Consider the following 18,783-nt stretch of genomic DNA (forward strand, 5'->3'; position numbering starts at 1 on the left):
CATGGATAATTTAGTCATTGTTATTCATCCTCTTGGAGTGACTACTTAGCCATATTTTACTGTAGATTTTTGAATAGTTGATCCTAAATGTGTATTTATTCTATAATAAAACCATAACAGATATATTCACTGGCTACCATCTGGTCTTTTCTTTCTGCTGTCTAGCTACTGTTACATAACTAAAAGTGCCTGAATGATTTATTTTTTCAACTACCTGTCCCCGATTATAGAATATACTAAAAAAAATCTGTTTGAGTGTAATAGCAAATGAAAAATTATACAGAATTAATACAAATTCCTAGTTTTGTCGCACAACATCTGCATACGTTATGAACAGTTAATGACCATTATTTTTTGTGTGTTTTTCTACAGATCGTTCCCGAGAAGCATTGGAGCAGTTAGTTGGACCAAACAAAATCAAGCAAGTGACATGGACTGTGTATTGATTTAGTGTAAGGGTCACAGATCATATAGCTTTTTCAGGAAATTACGTTTTCTGGGGAACAGCTTCTTTTCCGGTAACTGGTACTTTCTGTCTCACCAGATTGCTTCATTCTCTCTCTCTCCACTAGAGGTCTCTGTTACCATCCAAGTGATTTCAGGTCCCAGGCTCCTGTATCAATGCCTTGTTATTTGGTATTTTCTTTAATTAAAGCACCATCTTTCTTTACATCATAAGATGGATCATATTTCATTAAAAAGACACTTTGAAATTAATATTTATATTAGGAAAAATGCCTTGGAACCACAGGCAAAGCCCAGGCTCCACTGTGCAAATGTGATGCAGTCCCTGCCCTAAAGAGCTTGCAGTCTAAGTGCTTCCCTCCAAATACTTAGGCTGCCTATACACATGCTCAGGGGTGTCAGGGAGTGTTTTAATTAGAGTGGTTCCCAGAGAGCCACTCTAATTAATTAAAATGCCTCACCATCATGTGCATTAAGCCTCTGCAGGTTTAATAATGGCCACAGGATGCTTTATCGAAACCTCATTTGACAAGGTTTCGATAAAGCGCCCCAGCAGCCATTTTTAAACATGTGGAGGCTTATAAACATGACTGTGAGGCCACGCTGGAGATTTCTGATTAGAATGTAGAACAGGCTCAGTCAGTCTGCTCTGGCATGTTCTAATTAAAATGTGAAACAGCATGCGTATAGGCAGCCTTTATGTCTACATACATGAGGAGTTCCCTCAGAAGTTAATAGCATTACTCACAAGCATAAAGTATGTGCTTTTTTACAGGATCAGAAGCAAAGTTTATGACAAAATACAGCAGATAGTGTAGGTGAAGAAAGGGGGAAGTAATAGAAAAACACACATGGCCTTCATAATGACAGCTAGTCTCAGTTCACCACTTTCTTAACTATTATATTCCTATTTTTAGGAATATAAATTGGTAGGTGTTATTCATGCTGTTGCTTTTCACTTTGTTTAACCACCATATACTTACCTGGATTTTTAGGCAAGAATTGTTGTGGGGGAGATCTTTTATTGACCAACTGCATGGTTAACATAGACAAAGGCAAGATTTTGGGTATCATGGTAGCCTTCCTCAGGCCTCTGGATTTTTATAAGCCCAAAAACATAGCCCATAAGCAGATAAATACCACGAGAATTTTAAGACAGCTTAAACTTAAGTATAATAGCGATGACTTAATGAGCTCTCTGAATATCAGCAGATAGCCAGTTCTTTTAGCTTTTATCAGCATTTATACATGGAAGTGCTGAGATGGAAAGATAGGCCCATCTCAGTTCTGAAGTGTAACTGAACAGAAGAACTGGAACCTGGATTTAGTATTGTCTTTGACTCTCTGCCAACCCCACATCAGTCTAAATCAGCACAGTGTGTGTTCCTCAAGTAATTTAGTTGAACCTCAGGCCCCCTGAAAAATCTATACATTCATTAAAATATTGTTTGACCTTGAATTTCTAAAAATACATGCAAGTCCAGGAATTTTAATTTTCAATGTTACTGGTTTAGGATTAATTTATCACATGGTTCTGCAGGGTCTTCTGGTGTTTTGCAATTGTTATGCTGATTTCTGTCCCCTGTGGGTCTATTACAGTGTAAGTGTTCCTGTGTATGTTCAGTGGGTGTGTGTTAAACTTTACCTAGCAAATGGTGGTAATTCTGTGTTATACAGAGGGTATTTGAATGCCCTGCGTTACTATTCTGCTTTGGGAATATCTATATTTAAATTGGGTGGCTAGGAATTCTGTAGAATTCCTGACTATCAACAATATTTAAGTGTAGGTAACACTAAGGAGCAGATTTACTTTTTAAAATCCAGCATTGTTACAATCCAGGTTTATGTTAAGCTCATAACTCCACCATAAGTAAAAATAGTCTTCTATCAATCTTTTCAGAACTCTGGTTGAACAAAGTAAAGGTAAACCTCTAAACAAAATGAGACAAAAAAATGTGTTGCACCTTACAAACATGTATAACACGTTGCAGTGTCAACACTTATCTCCAATCCTGTGTTAGTTACACAAGTTATAGAAAATAGTGTTCAAGCAGGTTTACTGAATGATGTGTACATTCTTGAGCTAGGTTGCTTAAATCCATATTCCTCCAAATCAGTGCTAAGGCCTTATCTAGAGTGGTGACTTGCTCTAAGTGCAACCACAGGTAAAACTGCATTAGTGCAATTTAATATTAATTAATTAATTAGTGCAATTTAGTACTGCAAGCAGGCAGAGCTGCAGTTTGCTCTAATGCAGCAAAACCAGTGTTAGCAACTGGGGCAACTGCCTTGTCTAAACAAAGAAAGATTCAGTCAGCATTAAGGCCCCTGCCGCTTAAACACCTAAAAGATCCATTTAAAGATCCATTAAGCATTCCCATGCTAGCCTACAGGTAACTTACTATTCTGGCACGTTGCAATCCTGTTATTAGTTCAGGCCAATTACTCCAAAGCTATTGAGGCCGCGCAGGAGACATACTTTACGTTGCACCTCTGCTGAACCATCTCAACTGATTAAAATGCAGCACTGACAGGCTCAAGATGTTTAGTCAATAAGGCACAAGCAGCAGTGGTTGCACAAACCAGGGCTTCCAAAAGGAAAAAACAGCTACAGTGTAACTATTGCAAGAATGCTGCTTCACCTGCCCCTGAGCCAGAGTGGAAAGTTGTACTATAGTACCCTAAGGATGGACAGCATAAAGTGTAAGGCAGCCAAAAATGGGAGTTCCTCATAGCTTTAACAAAGAAGCAGTGATTTGCAGGGAAGGGAAAATGTATTTGTTCCTAGTGGCACAGAAATGCTGTTAACTTTTATGGATTTGATTTGGAATTATACACTACTCTTTCTTCTGTTAACTGAGCTGTATGTCATGCTGAAGGATGATACAGCTTACATTCACCTTTGAATATTGCATGCAGCTGTTTTGTTGTCTGTTAACCACTTCTAGAATATTCAACTTAGTGGGATATTCTCAACTTGTTTTATACATAAATGCCTACACACTGAGATGAACAAATCTCCTTGAATGACATTTCCCTGTCCTTAGGGTTCTTCTTTGAAAGCTTGATGTATCATTTGCATTTTCATCTCTGCAGCTTGATTCTGATCTCATGAGGTTTTGTTTTGAGGGGTTTTTTTATTTTGGGGTTGTTTTTTGCAGTGTAACTCCACTGCCTTCAGGAATGATTCTTTATTTAAAATCAGGTTTCTTGTGTTTGCAAATGTGAGGTGGAATGGAAAAATAGCATACTAGTATGCACCATATGAAGATGTGGTTAATTCTTCATGTTTTATAGTACTTCTAGTTATTGTCCCTGTTGTACAGTGTTGAGTAACACACTGTGAAAATGAGCACTGCATGTATTTGTGAGTATTTCTGTATTGTTTTGAAAATCAAAACCAGTAAATCTTTAAACTGGATTGAGTTGGCAAGTTTATGCCTGTAAGCTACTCTGACTCCACTCAAAATGCTTCTCTCATACACCTACACACACTTTCAGCCCTCTTTTTAAACCATCATTTGTAGTTACTATTTAGAAGCTTGAAATTGAAACCTTTTTCCTCTTTCAGCCATAAATCCTTCATGGCAGTTGCCTAGTGGGGCGGGGGGCTGGACTCAGTGATCTTCCGAGGCCCATACCAGCCCTAATGTCTATGAAATCTATTAAATCATCATAGGGTTGCTCATTAGAGCTGGGCTACTTTGAAAATTCCCTTTCAAGTTGGTATGTCAGCAAATACTTCCTAATAGGTCAGGTTGCTTCCTTGCAAACTGTCGAGAAGCTACAGCTGTCAAGGAGAAAAGCATGGTTGTAGACCTGCTACTTCATCTTTGGCCAGAATTTTCTTTAGGTTTTCCAGGGAAAAAGATTTCCTGGGAAAAAATATTATGCCTAAGACCACTTTATTGCAGGATAACTGAAGAGTTAATTTGAAAGACAAAAACAACTTACCATCAGTTCCAAAACATAGTGGACCAGTCTTTCTACCTTGACCCCAGCCTGAAAAAAAGATAGCACTGAGGCATTCTGCAGTAGTATTAAAATGTATAGTAAAAGGACCAAATCATTCTTACTCTGGCACATTCAGCCTAGGGACAGGGAGACAGAAAGAATTTTATGTCCAACTAGATATGAAATTGCATAATTGAAATTATTAATGATTTGTATTATCTTTGCAGGAAAGAGTCCCAGTCACAGACTAGGACCCTGCTGCTGTGGTACTGTACAAACACCAAACAAATATGTGGTGCCTGCCCAAACAACTTACACTCTGAGTACAAAGAGGAAATAAAATCCCTTACAGGAACTGTAGGCATACTGCTGGATTGACTGCTACATCTTACGCCAAAATAACCTAAGCATGGGCAAAGGAAATTTGTGAAGCAGCCACATAGTCGAGAATACTTACCTTCACCGGACACACAAAAGTGGATTCTGATCAGTTTTGGAAAGCTGAGCGAAACCACTATTCTGCTTGACTATACACTGAATTTCTATGGCTCCTTACAGACATTAAAAAAAAAAAGTGGTGTTATAAACTCAGTGTGCTCCTGCACCGAGCCAAGCACGTGTCCAGAAGAGGCGGTGCATTAGTTGGATCTGGCTCACCTGACATCTGTATAAATCAGGCGCTTTAATGGGCTTTTGTAGTGCTTTTATCGAAAAGCTGATTGAATCAGCTTTAGCTAAAAGTGCCAAAAAGCCCCGCTAAAGTGCCCAATCTATATAGACGCTGCGGAGCTGGGCTGAAGTAACGCACGGATCCTTCTGGTAAAGCGCGATTTTTCTTGTTCTTTTTTTTTTTTAACGTCTGCAAGTAGCCTATTATCCTATCTTCTCTCTGACACAGTTCCTCCCCCTTAATCTTTTGCTTTATTACATCCTAAGTAGAAAGGTCAGTGAAATAGCTGTCTCAAGGGAAAAAAAGAAATTACCTTGAATCTTTTTTTCTCTGTGACAGATCCCCATCAACCCTGCCCTTCCTGTGTATTCAGAGGATATGGACAAAGTTTGTTTTTCAAAATCCACATGAATTAGTCTCTAATCTTATTACTGTTTAGTTCACAATCAGTTCAGTTTATTAATCAGATTAGTCATTTTAGCTCTGGCCAGATGAAGAAGTGAGTTCAGGACCATGCGTTGTTCTTGACTGACAGCCCTGGCTGCCTCAGGAGATTCAAGGAAGGTACCAGGATGCAGACATATAGTTTGGAATGAGATGGGAAGAAAAACCTGATTAGTTATATGGACAGTCACAAGGAGATATAAAAAATAAGAGGAGGATACATTTGGACTACCCCGGGTCAGTCCAGGTTCTCCCCAACTATATAATGACCTAACAAATTCACATGTTCTGTTTTAAGAAGCCTAATGTTGATTTTTTCAGTGTATGTGAATAAGAAACACACATGAGAACAGTGTGCCTACCTACAGGACAAATAAAGTTTTATAGTGGAAATCTTAAGAAATATTAAATGACATGTTTTGTGACAAAGAAGCTGGTACATTTATCGTATAAGCAAAATGACAGACCTAAAACTGCCTTTGGAGATGCACTTGGATTGAGGCCTGTGTGCATATCTGACAGTGAAATTTACCTGCAAGCTTTTCCCCAAACTAGGGGCCAAACCTTCCATTGTTCTAAGCTGAAGTAGTGGTATTGACTTCCGTAGAGCTAGACCAAGTTACATTAGCCAAGAATCTGGCTTATGTTCTTTTTTCACGTTTTATAAATATAGAACACTCCCTCCCCCAACCCCCCATCAAGTACAAGCTCTCTCCACCTTTAGCAGCCTTTGAAGAAACTGTGAGTCAAGGCTGGTAACTCCAGACAATGCTTGATGTTAATCCATTGTTCTCTTGTCTAGTTGGCTTAGGAAGTGAATATTCCATCACTTTGTGCAGCTGACGGTGAATGATGTGGCCTGTAAACTGAGGCCTCCCAGGGTCGCCGATCAGAACTTTAGTTCCATACATCTTGATGCACTTCCCCAACCAGTGATGCAGACAGTCAGCAAGATGCTCATCATAAAACATATCCCCTAACACAATGAGGTCCCACTTGTCTAGTTTTGTATCAGTGATGTTCTTAATTGCAATAGGAAAGGGATTCACATTGTTCAGTTCACAATTGATGACCATGGCCATTCCTGCAACTGAGAAAAAGATGATCAATAGAAATGAATTTAGAATGCTGTGCTTCAAACCCCTCTATATTAGTAAATTCTGAGGATTTTCCACAAGTCTTAGTTTGAATAATCTCTTTAAATATTAGTGCTATTCATATTATTTCTATACCTTATGGTGGTAGCCTAGCACCTCACAGACACTGACACACATTATCCCTGCAGCATTTCCATAAGGTAGGGAAGAAATGTATTCCCATTTTACAGATGAGAACTGAGGGACAGCACAGATTAAGTGACTTGTTTAAGGTCATGCAAGAAATTGAAGTCAGATGTCCAACTCTCAGACCAGTGCTTTAATCATTAGACAGCCTCTTTCTTTTTCAAAGAATAAGTAACTAACAATAAAAAAGTAGGTGGCATTTAGGAGAAAACAGATGGTTTGAATCACTGTTAGCCAAATAGCAGCTGGAAAAATTCTGGCTAAAACATGTAAACACATGAGCAAAGAAAAATTCTTGGTGCAACGTCACTGAAGTCAGTTATGCTAAGGATTAATTTGGCTCTCAAAGGGGCAGCTCAGTATGATCCATTTAAAATAAACTTATAATAAAACTCTTTGAGTCTTTTGTTCTTAAGTAAAAACAACTGAAAACAAAAGCCAAAATTCACAAGTGGATGCCTTCATTTAGGTAGGTATCTAGGTGTGCATATCTGGGAACATGAGGATATAATCCATACTTCAGCACCAGAATCAAGTGCCTATAGAAGGGACTGGGATCCAAACATTCAGACATAGCTAAACTATGAAATGTTTCCTGCTTAAACTCTTAACTTTTAAATTCTCTACAACAACTTTAACTTCTTGAGGGCTTAACTTTTCTGGCAAATCAAAGGCAGTATAGTTCTGTTCAGTCTGTTCTAGAGACTGAAAAACAGTGCAGGAAATACTGGCAGCTGTAATAAGCAGAACTGACTTTTAAATAGCATCATTAAAATTGGCACGCTTGGCAGAAATGCCAAGGGATGATCAGGCATAGAATCCATCCACCTACATATCCCCAGAGGTGGCCTTCCAAAATAGCTGTGATGTGTTGCAAGGGACAATACGGGAAGAAGTCTGGTCTCCATTCATGGCAATAAGACTTTTATGCAATGTGTGGCAACCTCTAGCCCTTAATGTTTGCAAATGGAGAACAACTGATCCTGCTGGAAACAAGCATTACACACAACCATATATCTTTTTTAGCATTTTTCAACATGGAAACTTAATTTTTGCAACCATGTTAAAGGCAAACTACTCTTCGTGCATACTTAATAACTTCCTTGTGCAGCACCCGAAAACAAGCATCTTACTAGGATCGATGTCATTAGCGAGGACATGGGATGCACCACTCATCACGGCAGCTATTGCTGTTGCTCCACATCCACTCCCAAGATCTAATACAGATCCCATTCTGACAATATCCGGATTATCTAAAATATATCTGAGTTAAGGAGGTAAATGGTTAAAACATCAAAAAGAAGGCTGGGCAAGTATCTAGTTTCCATATGAAGTTTTCCAAGAAACTTGTTTCATAGATGTAATAGTGCAGAGATTAATTCAAAAGATATCCAATTCATGTAATTAATTGCACACTATCCGTCATACAGACACGTGTATATGTGTGTGAGAGAACATCAGAAGCCACCAGAGGATGCACCAAGTGAGAGAAAACAACAAGCAACCAAAATGCTTCATTTCAGTCAATCAGATAATTCTCTCATTCTCTCAGTTGAATTAAAATAATAAATGGATGACACCAGGAAAGTGGCTGTGAAATGTGCCACTAAAAGTAGGGAATAGGAAAGTTGTAGGTAATAAATAGTAATAAAGTTAAAACTGTTGGCTTGAGTACAGATGTTCTTAGAAGAAACTCTAGGTCTGCTGATATGCATGAGCCAGAGGCTTACATGTGGACACCTCACCCTTGATTAGCTCCATCTGTGCCTGACTGCCACATAAGGCTACAAGTGGCTGGGTCCAAGGTAAAATCCCAGTCCCTCCAGTTAACCTGTCTGCTTCATGGCTTGCAGCCCCACAGTTCTCCAACTGCTTTAAGGCCTTGTTTCTCTGGGTCTGCATTTGCCTTGCCCCCAACTCTTGCCCTGGTTTCTAACCCTCACCTTCACTCGGACCTCTCGGCTCTGATTCGTGACCTGAGCCCCAACCATTAGGACTGATTACCCAGGAGACAGGTCATTCATGCAAGTCTCACCACACATTTTATACAATAAAATAAAGCAATCATTTGGGATTTTTTAAAAGGCCTGTGTTGATGCTCTGCTGAAACAGCTTCTGATGAGTGACTGGGGAAATTATAAAGTAAACTAACAATGGGGGGGGGCGGGGCGGGAAGCCTCCTAATCCCCTGGGCAGTGAGTCATGATTATTCTTGAGTTGTGGGGGTTTTGGAGCAGCCTCTCACGTAAACTGCCATCACTTCAGAGGAGTTATGACCATTAACAACAGGCAGAAGTCCTATGCCAAGGGACTTCTTCATGCTATTCTGCTGTCGGAAGGTGGACTTTACTACAATACAAGCAGTGAGAGTTTTCCATCTATTGACTCCTCTGTGAAATCCGATGAAATATGAACTTTCATTTTTACCCAGGAGAACTTTTACAATCTTCTTTCCAAAGCCTGATGAAGGGTGTTTGTGCCTGAAAGCTTGCAATTACAGAAATTGTTTTGCAAAAATCTTGTTGGTCTAATAAAAGATATCATCTCTACTGCAAGTCCTGATTGCCTAACCCTCCTCACATACAGATGTATGAGACTGACAAGGAGAATCTGTAGCTCGGAGATCACCAACAAAGGGCAAGGGTGTTTATGTGAAAACCTGGATACCCTGGGGTTGCTTGGCACCCTTCCCCAATGGCAGCATTGTCATCTCAGGAGCAACTACGATTGACAGATGAAGAGACTTCCAGAAGAAGGGTGGGAGAACATGCCGCAATAATGTCTGGTTTCCCCTTTGCAAACCTTGTACTCTACTGGGGTTTATATGGACCCCTGCTCCTCCCTGAGTTGCGCAGGTGAAGAGAATGATCAGGTCCAGCACTTTTTTTTTTTTTTTTTTTTTTTTTTTTTAAGTGCCCTGATTCCAACTGAGTGGTTCTCAATTTTCCTGTAATGGTCATGTTTACTTCAAAAGACAGAATCTAAATTCTACTGCGTGGAAATAGGTCACATGGCTGGCATTGGATACAGTTGTCTGCCACACTAGCTTAATAAGGCATCTCAGGTTACACTGTGCAAGGTAGTTTGGAAAGGAGCGTTCTCATGTAGTGATGGAAAGTAATTGCAGAAAAAACAAAAAGTTGTGGCAGCAGCATATTTTCCACTTGTTGTCAGGTTTTCAAATAGTGCAACTAATTTCTGAAATTCCCAATTAATTCAAAACAGCAAAATAAATAATACTAAGAATCTGCTGGTGGGATTCCAGGAAATTAATTAGCATTGCAACCTAAACATTTGGGCAAAGGAGGAACCATCTGATAATGAAATGTGGAGATTCAGTTAACTGGAAGACCTCATTGAATTATGTTATCTTTAGCAGCCTTTTAACTCTGCTAAATGTCAGACTAATCATAATTTAGCTGAAAGTCCCATTTCTTCCCATTTAAAAAAAGCATTCACTTTTACTTCCTTGCAGACTGTTGGACAAAAAAAAAGAAAAAGAAAAAAAAAGAAGCCCCCCTCCTCATTTCAACAGAAAATTACTCACGAATTTCTGCTGTTTAGAGATGAAAACTTTCTGTGTGAGAAATAGAATACCAGCCAGTCCCTGAGCATAAGTAACAGCAAATGCATCTTGACATTATACTTCCAAACCAAAACATGGCTTGGCAAAGGACTTCTAGGTGACTAGAAGACTGTAAAATAGATTAAAGAATCTGGTCCAGTTTTCTTCTATAAAAGACATAGAAACCATAGATATAGCCTGACATCCTATAGCGGACTAAGCTACCAGTCATTGTACTCTGTACCTGGATAGGGCTTGGCCTCCTGGCCAATAGATTGCCCAGAAGGGATCAGCAAAAGGCCACAAGTCGGCTCTTTCCTTCCAGAATCGGCAGCGAGGTGTCAGAAGCCGCAGTCTTATCTCTGGTGTGAGGTTTCCACTGCTGATGACTTCAGTGTTCTCCTCCAGAAATGCTCTCACCTCAGGATCCAGGAAGTTTCCTGGTGTCCTGTGGTGGAAGTGTCTCCCAAGCTGAGAGGTGCTTCTGCTGCTGGTCCCTGAAGTTTTTGTGAGGCTTTCCCTACTGCCAAAGCGTATAAACCACCTCCAGCAACAGATTGCCATGTCTCTCCCGTTGGTAAAATCCTTCCCAAGTTGAACTTAAAACTGTACCGCAAAGGTTTCTTCTGTGGTGTTCAGGATGGGATGGAATTTGAAACAGACTCACAAAGCTGTTTCTTTATGTAGCCCTGGATGGCAGTTCTTGAAAAAAGGAGAACAATATAATATAAATGGTAAAACCAATTATTTCAAGACCTGTAGGAATAGGCAACCAGATGAGGGCCAAAGACTTCCTTGTAGCATCAAATTTGTGCCTTTTTTCCCCACGTATTTTCAGTTGTACTTTGTACTTCCAGGTAAGACAAACCTTCCAAATATAATTACCACTGTGTAGAGCAACAGGAATTTGGGGGGGGGGTGTTCTTTCAGCTGGGAAATACAGTTCAGGCGAGGAAGCATTGCTCTAGTTCAGTTGTGACAGATTAACAAAAGAGAAAAAAAACCCAGTGGGCTAAACCACACTTCTCCTGAAACCTAGGGATAAAATCTTATCTTCACTTCCATGGGACTAAGACTGCCCCCCTGCCCCACCAAATCCATACACCCAACATGAGTTTAAATTACACCACCAGCATTATTGCTGTGTGCCCCAGCTAGGGGTGGATTCCCTATTTTCACAGCAGGTGGTTATAGCAAATAAATGAATGGTGGGTCCAAATCTAAGGCCCAGTCTACACTTCAAACTAGATATGTTTGGGATAGGGCAGGGAGGGTAAAGTTTGATGAGGTATGAGTTTTGACAGGCATAGCTCATAGCTGTGCCAGCAAAAGCCTTGAGTCTCCAAATTTTTCCCCATCAGATTTATTTTGCTTAGATAGTGGTGGGCTGGCATCAGTGATAGTGACAAAAGCACAGTTTTGCTGCCACAACCAGCACCCCAGGAGTGCCCCTTTGGTGCAGTATACCAACATGGCTCTACTAGCAGCACCTTCCAAACGCAGATCTGGCATAAGGCTCTCTTACCCATCGCCCTTTCTGCAGCAGGTCCTGCCATAGGGAAGGGGAGAGGCAAAAGGCAGAGTAGGCAAGAAAAATGGGCATTAAATTGTTCCTGCAGGTTGGAGACTACAAATCCCTATTCTTAAAGCTTAAAACATCCACATCAAACAGCTTTAGAGGTGAATATTACTCTCTCAGTGGTAATCTGTTCTCTGTTAGCTTTGAATCCTGCAAATCTATGAGGGGCAATAGTTGTTATTCAGGAAACGAGCCATTAAAGCCATCAAGTCCCACAAAGGATTACACGGAGAAGCAATCTCCAGAATAGGAATCTCAAGTGAAGAACGACTGCTTTCTTCCATGGTAGATTCCTATTCTGGATATTGCCCACAAGTACCTGCTCTTACCTCCTCCCTCATGTCTTCAAGAAAGCAGAATCAGACTTTAAAAAAAAATCACTCCAACTCAGTTCCATTAATTTTCTTCTTTTCCTCCAAAAGGCCAGCTTCAGACAACATTTACCACTGGGAGAGCAGTACTAGAATACGATGCCTACATCTGGTGTCTACATTTTGGAAAGTACATTGAAAAACCTGAAGAGGGTGCAGAAAAGAGCTACAAAATGTATTCAAGGGCTGGAGAAAATACTTCAGGGTGTGGGAGGCTTTAATAGCTCGGTCACAATTAGCTTATCAGAGAGAAGATTGAGACATGACTTGATTAGTGTCTAAGTACCTTCCTAGGGAGAATATACAAGATATTAAAGGGTTCTGTAATCTAACTGAGAAAGGCAAAACACAAAGCAAGAAACTGAAATCTGTCAAATACCCCTAAAACACAGAAGCAAATCTTGAGCAGAGAGAGAGCAATTCACTGCTGGCACAAACAACCAAGGGTATTTATACTTGTGGTCCAGGGTGGGGAAGCGGGGGCACTTTAATTAGAGCAGAGCAGCTCTAATAAAGCACCTGGAGCATCTTGTGTCAGCATCCTCGCACTGAAAAATGCTGGTGGAGGCACTTTACCTGAAGTTGGAATAAGCTTTAGTTAAAGGACCCCCGCCACCATTTTTCAGCACAGGGACACTAATACATAAAATGCTGGAGTCTGCTGGAGTGCGGTAATTACCATGCGTAATTACCACGATTGAGTCTGCACCAATGCTCTGTAATTTCAGTGTATCAGAGCAGCCTCACTGCATGTGTATAGAAGCCCCAAGAAAAGTAGCAGGATCTCTATCTCTTGGTGTCTCTGTGGGAGAGGTGTCAAGCACAAGTTACTGGAGTCCATAGGGGGTAGCAAGGTGAAAGGAAAGTGGGCAGTCATATGCAGGAAGTCAGACTAGCTGTTGTAATGGCCTTGAACTGTTTTTTCAGTAAAAGAGAAGAAAATCGTATTTTCAGTTAGTTTCACTTGGCCTTAAGCAACATTTGTATCTCGGGGTGGTTTCATCATCTCTCCTGTCCAGGTGGCTGAGGTTCTCCTACCTTAAGAGGGGACAGGGGGGGGAGGGGTGGAAGAAAAAGCAGCTTTTTTTAAAGCAAGCAATGAGACTATAAAAGTGACGGCAGGACACAGAAGAAACTGAATTCCGCTCTCTCTCTCTCTCTGGTTTTTGTTTTGTTTTTTTGCAGTCTAGATTTCAAGTTAACTCTGTCTCTTTAGAAAAAAGCTACTTTAAAAATTGTGGGTTTGCTTTGTCGTCTTTTTTCAAGGGATATTAAACCCGCTGTTGCAAGGAAGGGCACAGAGGTAGCTCTGCCCCTTCCCAACCTCTCTTGCAAACCAGGTCTGCCTGGGCTAATGGTGCCAGCACAGCTCTGTAAGCATGACACAGCACTCCTGCCTCCTTTGGCTGCAGGCACAGACAGGCTTGTCAGAGCTGCCTGCACGCGGCCAAAGCGCAGAGGGGCAGCCACAGTATCCAGCCTATTCAGGGCGGGGTTTTAATGTAAACCTACCTCCGTGATCATAGTGGTGGGCCCTCACTTTGCAGCTGGGGATGGCAGGGGGAGAAGGCTGCTGTGCAAAGCAGGGTGCCTTTGATTGCCAGGAACTTGCACAGAGATCACTGAGCTGGTCCCCTCCCTGCTCTTAAAGGAGCAGCTTAAGAGAGAGCCTTGTTATCCTGAAGGCATTCTCAAGCATGGTGCCATGGTCCCCTAGGGTACCTTGAGCTCCTTATAAGGGTGCTGCAGGGTTGCCAGGCAGTACTATCTCTGTGTAGCTTGCAAACATGATTCACAAGATAAACCCAGTGATTTCCCATAGGAATTCATCATTGGGGTCTGGCTGAATTCTTTGCAGCAGGAAAACTACTCTATTACTTTTCTGTAGTCACAAAAATGGAGAAAGAAAATACTCAGAACATTGGAACATTCGGACAAACCCAGATCTTGCCTGGTGGAAGGACGACTCCATTAAAACGCCAATAAGAAAAGTACTTGACAAGTGTTCATTATCTCAGCATAGACCCTCGCTTATCAGCATGGACAATATGATTTTTCAGCCCACACCATCCAAACCAACTCCAAGATGGAAGGGTCAGAAGGCGACTTGGCAGAAGTACCAAAGCCTGACCAACAAGAGAGCAAACCAATTAGAGGATCCATCAGAAACCAACATTGATCAAGGCTACACTACATTTACAAGCTGCCTTATTGAAATACCCAAACTCTGTGTACCTAGAGGCTGTAAAAGTCATTATATGCCATGATGAGATGAGCATTATGAAGAGCTCTTTAACATCATAAAGCAATGCAATGGCCCTGCAACTGTAAAAGGAACTATAGAGCAGTTGGCTACCACATAGAACAACATCAAAAAGGAGAGATGGCTGTTACCATAGAAGGAGTGCATATTACCCATCCAAGCAGACAAGCTCAGTGCATTGTTAATTGTCATATTGAATGAAATAGTTTGAATGTTTGTAAAGGTTGCCCATTAGCCAGTTTCAGGAAGAAGATAAGATTTATCTCCTTATCTAGTTCATTGTTTTGGGGACTATGTGCAAAAGGTCCTGACTTCGCTTAAAGTCTTAATTTAAATTTCATCTTTTAGAAATCTTTTACAAAGAGAGCAAATATCCTGAATTCCAAGAGATCAAACCCTGAGGCCTTTTGACCAGGTTGGTAAGAAAAGGGCATTTGCAGTGGTATGGAAGTTTCCCGAAGGTAATTTAAAATGCTCAACAAAGGTAAAAGAATCTGTTGAGTAAGATCCGAGCCCAAATTTGGGAGCAGTGACATATATTGAGTAGGAGGAGCCCGCTGACGGCAACTCGCTCAATAAAAACGGTAACTTGCTGTCCCAATTTGGAGGTGACTATACTTGTAGAACAACGAAGGAAAAATCGCAAGTATAGTCCAGTTCAGACTGATCACCTGAAACCACCCTCTCCGTGAACACGAATCTCTTAGTTCACGCTGAAGCCGCGGAGCACCTGAAAAGGACTGAAGGAAGGGGACTTAGTCCTATCACTGCTGAGGCCAGCCTATTGAATTGTATTGCTGAGCCCATTTCATTGAACCATACTACTGAGGCCAACCCATTGAGTCGTACTACTGAGGAATGAAACCATATTTTGGTATTTGGCTTCTTGGAATTCTAGGATTGTAAGTATATTATGAAAAATAATAGTATTGATTCAAATTTAACTTTTAGTTGTAATTGTAGTTGTTTTTGTAACACTAATTCTTATAGTATTGTTTGGGAAGGAAGTGCATTCGGAGCATTGTTTCTGATATATGTAATTATTGTGTTTTTAATGTTTGTGGTGTTTCTTAAAGCTAAGCAGTGTTATATACGTAGCAAAGAGTTTTAAAATAAAATTGTGTTGTATAAATTAAGTGTGTAATCATTGTGAAATCGTGCAATCAGTTAACTACTCCCCCAGCCAGTGCATCAAAATGAATCAGTAAATTGTGTGGGATTTTCTCTATTCCATAACCCACTAGAGACATTAACCATCTTAGAGGCAAAGGCACCAAAAAGAACATTGCCTTGTGTCAGCAAACTACATCATGTGCAACAACAGCAAGTACAGTAACCCCAGCAAGCAATATGCAGAAATAATTAGACATATGACCCGTGAACAACTTAAATCACCCAACATTGACCTTAATCTAACCCCCCTCATCTCTGACAATGAGTTTGACATAGTTGTTAAAGCGATTAAGACTGTCAAGACTGCTGACCACATAAGATATTCCCAGAATTCATTACCAAGCTTGGAACCACAATGAAAATATGGCTTCACAAATTAATGTATAAATGTCTAAAAAGTAACAGACTGCCAAAGCTGGTGTCATTGCTATCCTGAAACCCAATAAACCACCAGAGGATCCAAAGAGCTAACGACCCATCTCAGTCTGTATTACATATGTGGCAGTGCACCTTTGGGTGCTTGCCACTTTAAGAGCCTGAACATGCTGCAAGGCAGCCTGCAGGTGACTGCAGAGCCAATCAGGTGGTCACATGACATCTAGCAGGCTGCCTGATTGGAGCAGGGCTGCAGAGCCTCAGCATAAGAGTAGGGCCTGAGGGGCAGAGCTAGCAGTTGTTGTTAGGATGCTGCTGGGATAACATCACCAGCTTGAGATGGGCTGCTCCTAGGTACACCTGGAGATTCAGGGTAGGAACTATGGGGGAGAAGGAGGTTCCTAGGGACCCAGAGGAGTCCCAAGCCCTAGGGAGAAGTCTTTGGGCCTAGGGAGAGCAAGGCCCAGCCTAGGAAGGAGCTTATAGCTTGTGGGCCTATGCAGGGGCTAGGCAAGCCCCTGATTAGAACTAGCAGAGGGAGGCCAGGGGCTCAGGTGAGCTTAGTGGAGTGAAGGGCAGCCTTGTACAGCATCTCTGGAGCTTTAGACAAGCCCAGAAAGAGATGGCTGGTTATAGTGGGGCCCAGAGGAAGACCCCTGTGGAGTAAGAGGGTCAGCTGTTGTTGCACTGAGGCCAGGGTATCCTGACTAGTCAGGATCCTGACCAGGGCCCAAGTGCCCAAAGGGCAAGCATGCCCACAGCGAGGGGCAGGCCAAGGCTTTGGAGAGCTATCTGGCACCCCAACTGGCCTGGAGGTGGGGCCAGAGCCTAGAGAGGCTGAAAGTCCCTTGAATGGGAGGGACATCATGGCCAAAGGGAAGAAAGGCTGAGCTGGACAGAAGGCTGTGATGAAGGAGGCTGAAGCACAGCCTCTGGATAAGAGGCATCTGATGAGGGGTCTGGAGACTTGCGGCCAGATGAGAGTAAGTGAGCAGATGGAGGCTGCAATAGAAGGCCCAGGAGAGAGAGCAGCCCAGGTACAACATTTAGGAGCCCAGGGAAAATAAGACCAGGGCAGGTAGGCCTGCACTGGTCCTGGGGAGTGACCTAAAACTACACCCTGCTGGGGTTGGATGGTGTGCTGGGGCTGCTTATGGCAGGGCAGTTTCCAGAAAATGCCATACCTGTGTCTCCCTAGGGAAGGGCAAGTATGGAGCACCAGAAAGCCTCAGCCCCTGCTGCCTCATGGGTACCCCATGGAGGGGAAAGGCTAGGGGAGCACACCCCAACAGAAAAGCACAGGGGCCTGAACCACTGAGTGGAGCCTGAGGCAGGGCTTAGGCCCATTCACTGGGGCCTGAGGCAAGGTCCAGGCACAATGACAGACACCTGAGGCCTGAGTAGGCTGTAGGCCAAGTTGAGGCCTAGGTAGGTCAACAGACTCCTGAAGCCCAAAGGGGCATAAGGCCCAGAAGCCCCAGTGAGGGGGCAGAATAGTGGCCCCAGTGAGGGAGCAGAATGGTAGCTGGTAGCCATGTGGAGTAGGGCCTGAAGCCCTGCATGTGGGCTAACCAGGGTAGCCAGAGTTGAGGCCCCAGTGAGGGGACATGTGGCCAAGGTAAGTCTCCAGATGACTGAAGCCAAGTTTGGGCCAGTAGCCTAGTGCGGCCCAGCAATGGGGCTGAGGGGAGTTAGGAGTAATCTGGATGCCATCTGTGAGGCATGGGACATGGTAAAGTTGAGGTTGGAGCTGTGTATAGTGCCCTTGGCATCGGGATATTAAATGGGCAGCCTCCCACCTAGAAACATCTATTTATTGTACAACAAAGGCATGGAAGGAGAGTTAGGTGGGCAGACTGCCCTAGACAGGTGGGCAGACCAATACTGTGACTGGCCTCAGGATGGCCTTGTACCCATCTGGCCTCGTGGAGGCACTCTCTTGCTTCTTTGGAGTGTGTACCCAGTGCTGGCTGCAAGGTGTGTTCTGGCGGCCTTGACACTAGGTCATGTTCACCCTGAAGGAGGCCCCAAAACTCACCTGCCACAACTTGGTCTTTTCCTTCAGTGTTGGGGCTCCTTGTCACTCCTTGTGGACCAGACACTACCCTTAGTGGGCGTTCTTGGGGCTCCACCTCCCCTACACCCCGGCCATGTGCCAACCCTCAGGATGGCCCTATGTTGGATTGCTGACTTGCCCTTCTGATGTCTTCATCTGCCTCCTCTTCTCCTCATTTGTCACCCAGCCTCTTGCTGTGCAAGACAACCACGAGACATCGGACTGACCCAGCCAAAGTGCTGGGTCTTCCTTCACTACGCTGCTACCTGCTGTACTGTTCTGGCTCCTCCTGGCCTGTGGAGGTTGCCCTTGGCCCCTCTCCCTGCTTCAGGGCCCTGCAAAAACAATTTAAGAAGAAAGAAAAAGGAACAGTTGGGGTGTGGGGCCTCAGCCCACCACACTCACAGGTCCGGCATCTGTGGCCCCAAGGTCCCTCAGCACTGTCCTCCTTGGCCCAGCCACCCTGCCAGGCTGGCGTGATGCCTCCTTCAATAAATCCTGGACCCCTCTGGCAGGTCCCTTTCTGTATCCTTCCTGAGCTGCCGACATGGCCTGTGTGCAGCCCGGGGAGTAGCCTCGCCTTTG

The 18,783-nt window shown here is 42.8% G+C and overlaps 2 protein-coding genes across 5 annotated transcripts in view; one reads left to right on the forward strand and one right to left on the reverse strand.

The window, feature by feature from the left end:
• AMN1 (antagonist of mitotic exit network 1 homolog) overlaps positions 1-3,886 on the forward strand; it is a 69,876-nt gene extending 65,990 nt beyond the window's left edge. For both annotated transcript variants that reach the window (XM_006271179.4, XM_019489366.2), the window contains one exon: positions 373-3,886. In XM_006271179.4, coding sequence (XP_006271241.1) covers positions 373-446 — 74 coding nt within the window. In that variant the 3' untranslated portion in view covers positions 447-3,886. The remainder of the gene's footprint in view (positions 1-372) is intronic.
• Positions 3,887-5,888: 2,002 nt separating this feature from the next.
• Positions 5,889-14,030, reverse strand: ETFBKMT (electron transfer flavoprotein subunit beta lysine methyltransferase). Of its 3 annotated transcripts, none has more exons than XM_006271181.4 (4): positions 13,844-14,030; positions 10,626-11,083; positions 7,950-8,080; positions 5,889-6,623 (listed from the first exon to the last, which is right to left on the reverse strand). In XM_006271181.4, the coding sequence occupies exons 2-4, from the start codon at positions 10,943-10,945 to the stop codon at positions 6,280-6,282; spliced, it is 795 nt and encodes a 264-aa protein (XP_006271243.1). In that variant the 5' UTR covers positions 10,946-11,083; positions 13,844-14,030; the 3' UTR covers positions 5,889-6,279. The 3 variants fall into 3 exon arrangements, with proteins under 3 accessions (XP_006271243.1, XP_059582463.1, XP_006271242.1); XM_059726480.1 differs by lacking the exon at positions 13,844-14,030 and adding an exon at positions 12,711-12,903; XM_006271180.4 differs by lacking the exon at positions 13,844-14,030 and adding an exon at positions 12,290-12,903.
• Positions 14,031-18,783: the final 4,753 nt, after the last annotated feature.

The sequence above is a fragment of the Alligator mississippiensis genome, chromosome 4, assembly GCF_030867095.1.
Source record: "Alligator mississippiensis isolate rAllMis1 chromosome 4, rAllMis1, whole genome shotgun sequence".
NCBI classification, from domain to species: domain Eukaryota; kingdom Metazoa; phylum Chordata; order Crocodylia; family Alligatoridae; genus Alligator; species Alligator mississippiensis.

Bases quoted from the DNA above. Each gene is read 5' to 3' on its own strand.
- ETFBKMT (XM_006271181.4), bottom strand. From the start codon at position 10,945: ATGGCAATCTGTTGCTGGAGGTGGTTTATACGCTTTGGCAGTAGGGAA. The intron at 8,081-10,625 runs GTACAGAGTACA...TCCTTAACTCAG, and splicing joins GGAGGCCAAGCCCTATCCAG to ATATATTTTAGATAATCCGG. The intron at 6,624-7,949 runs GTAAGATGCTTG...TCTTTTTCTCAG, and splicing joins CGCTAATGACATCGATCCTA to TTGCAGGAATGGCCATGGTC.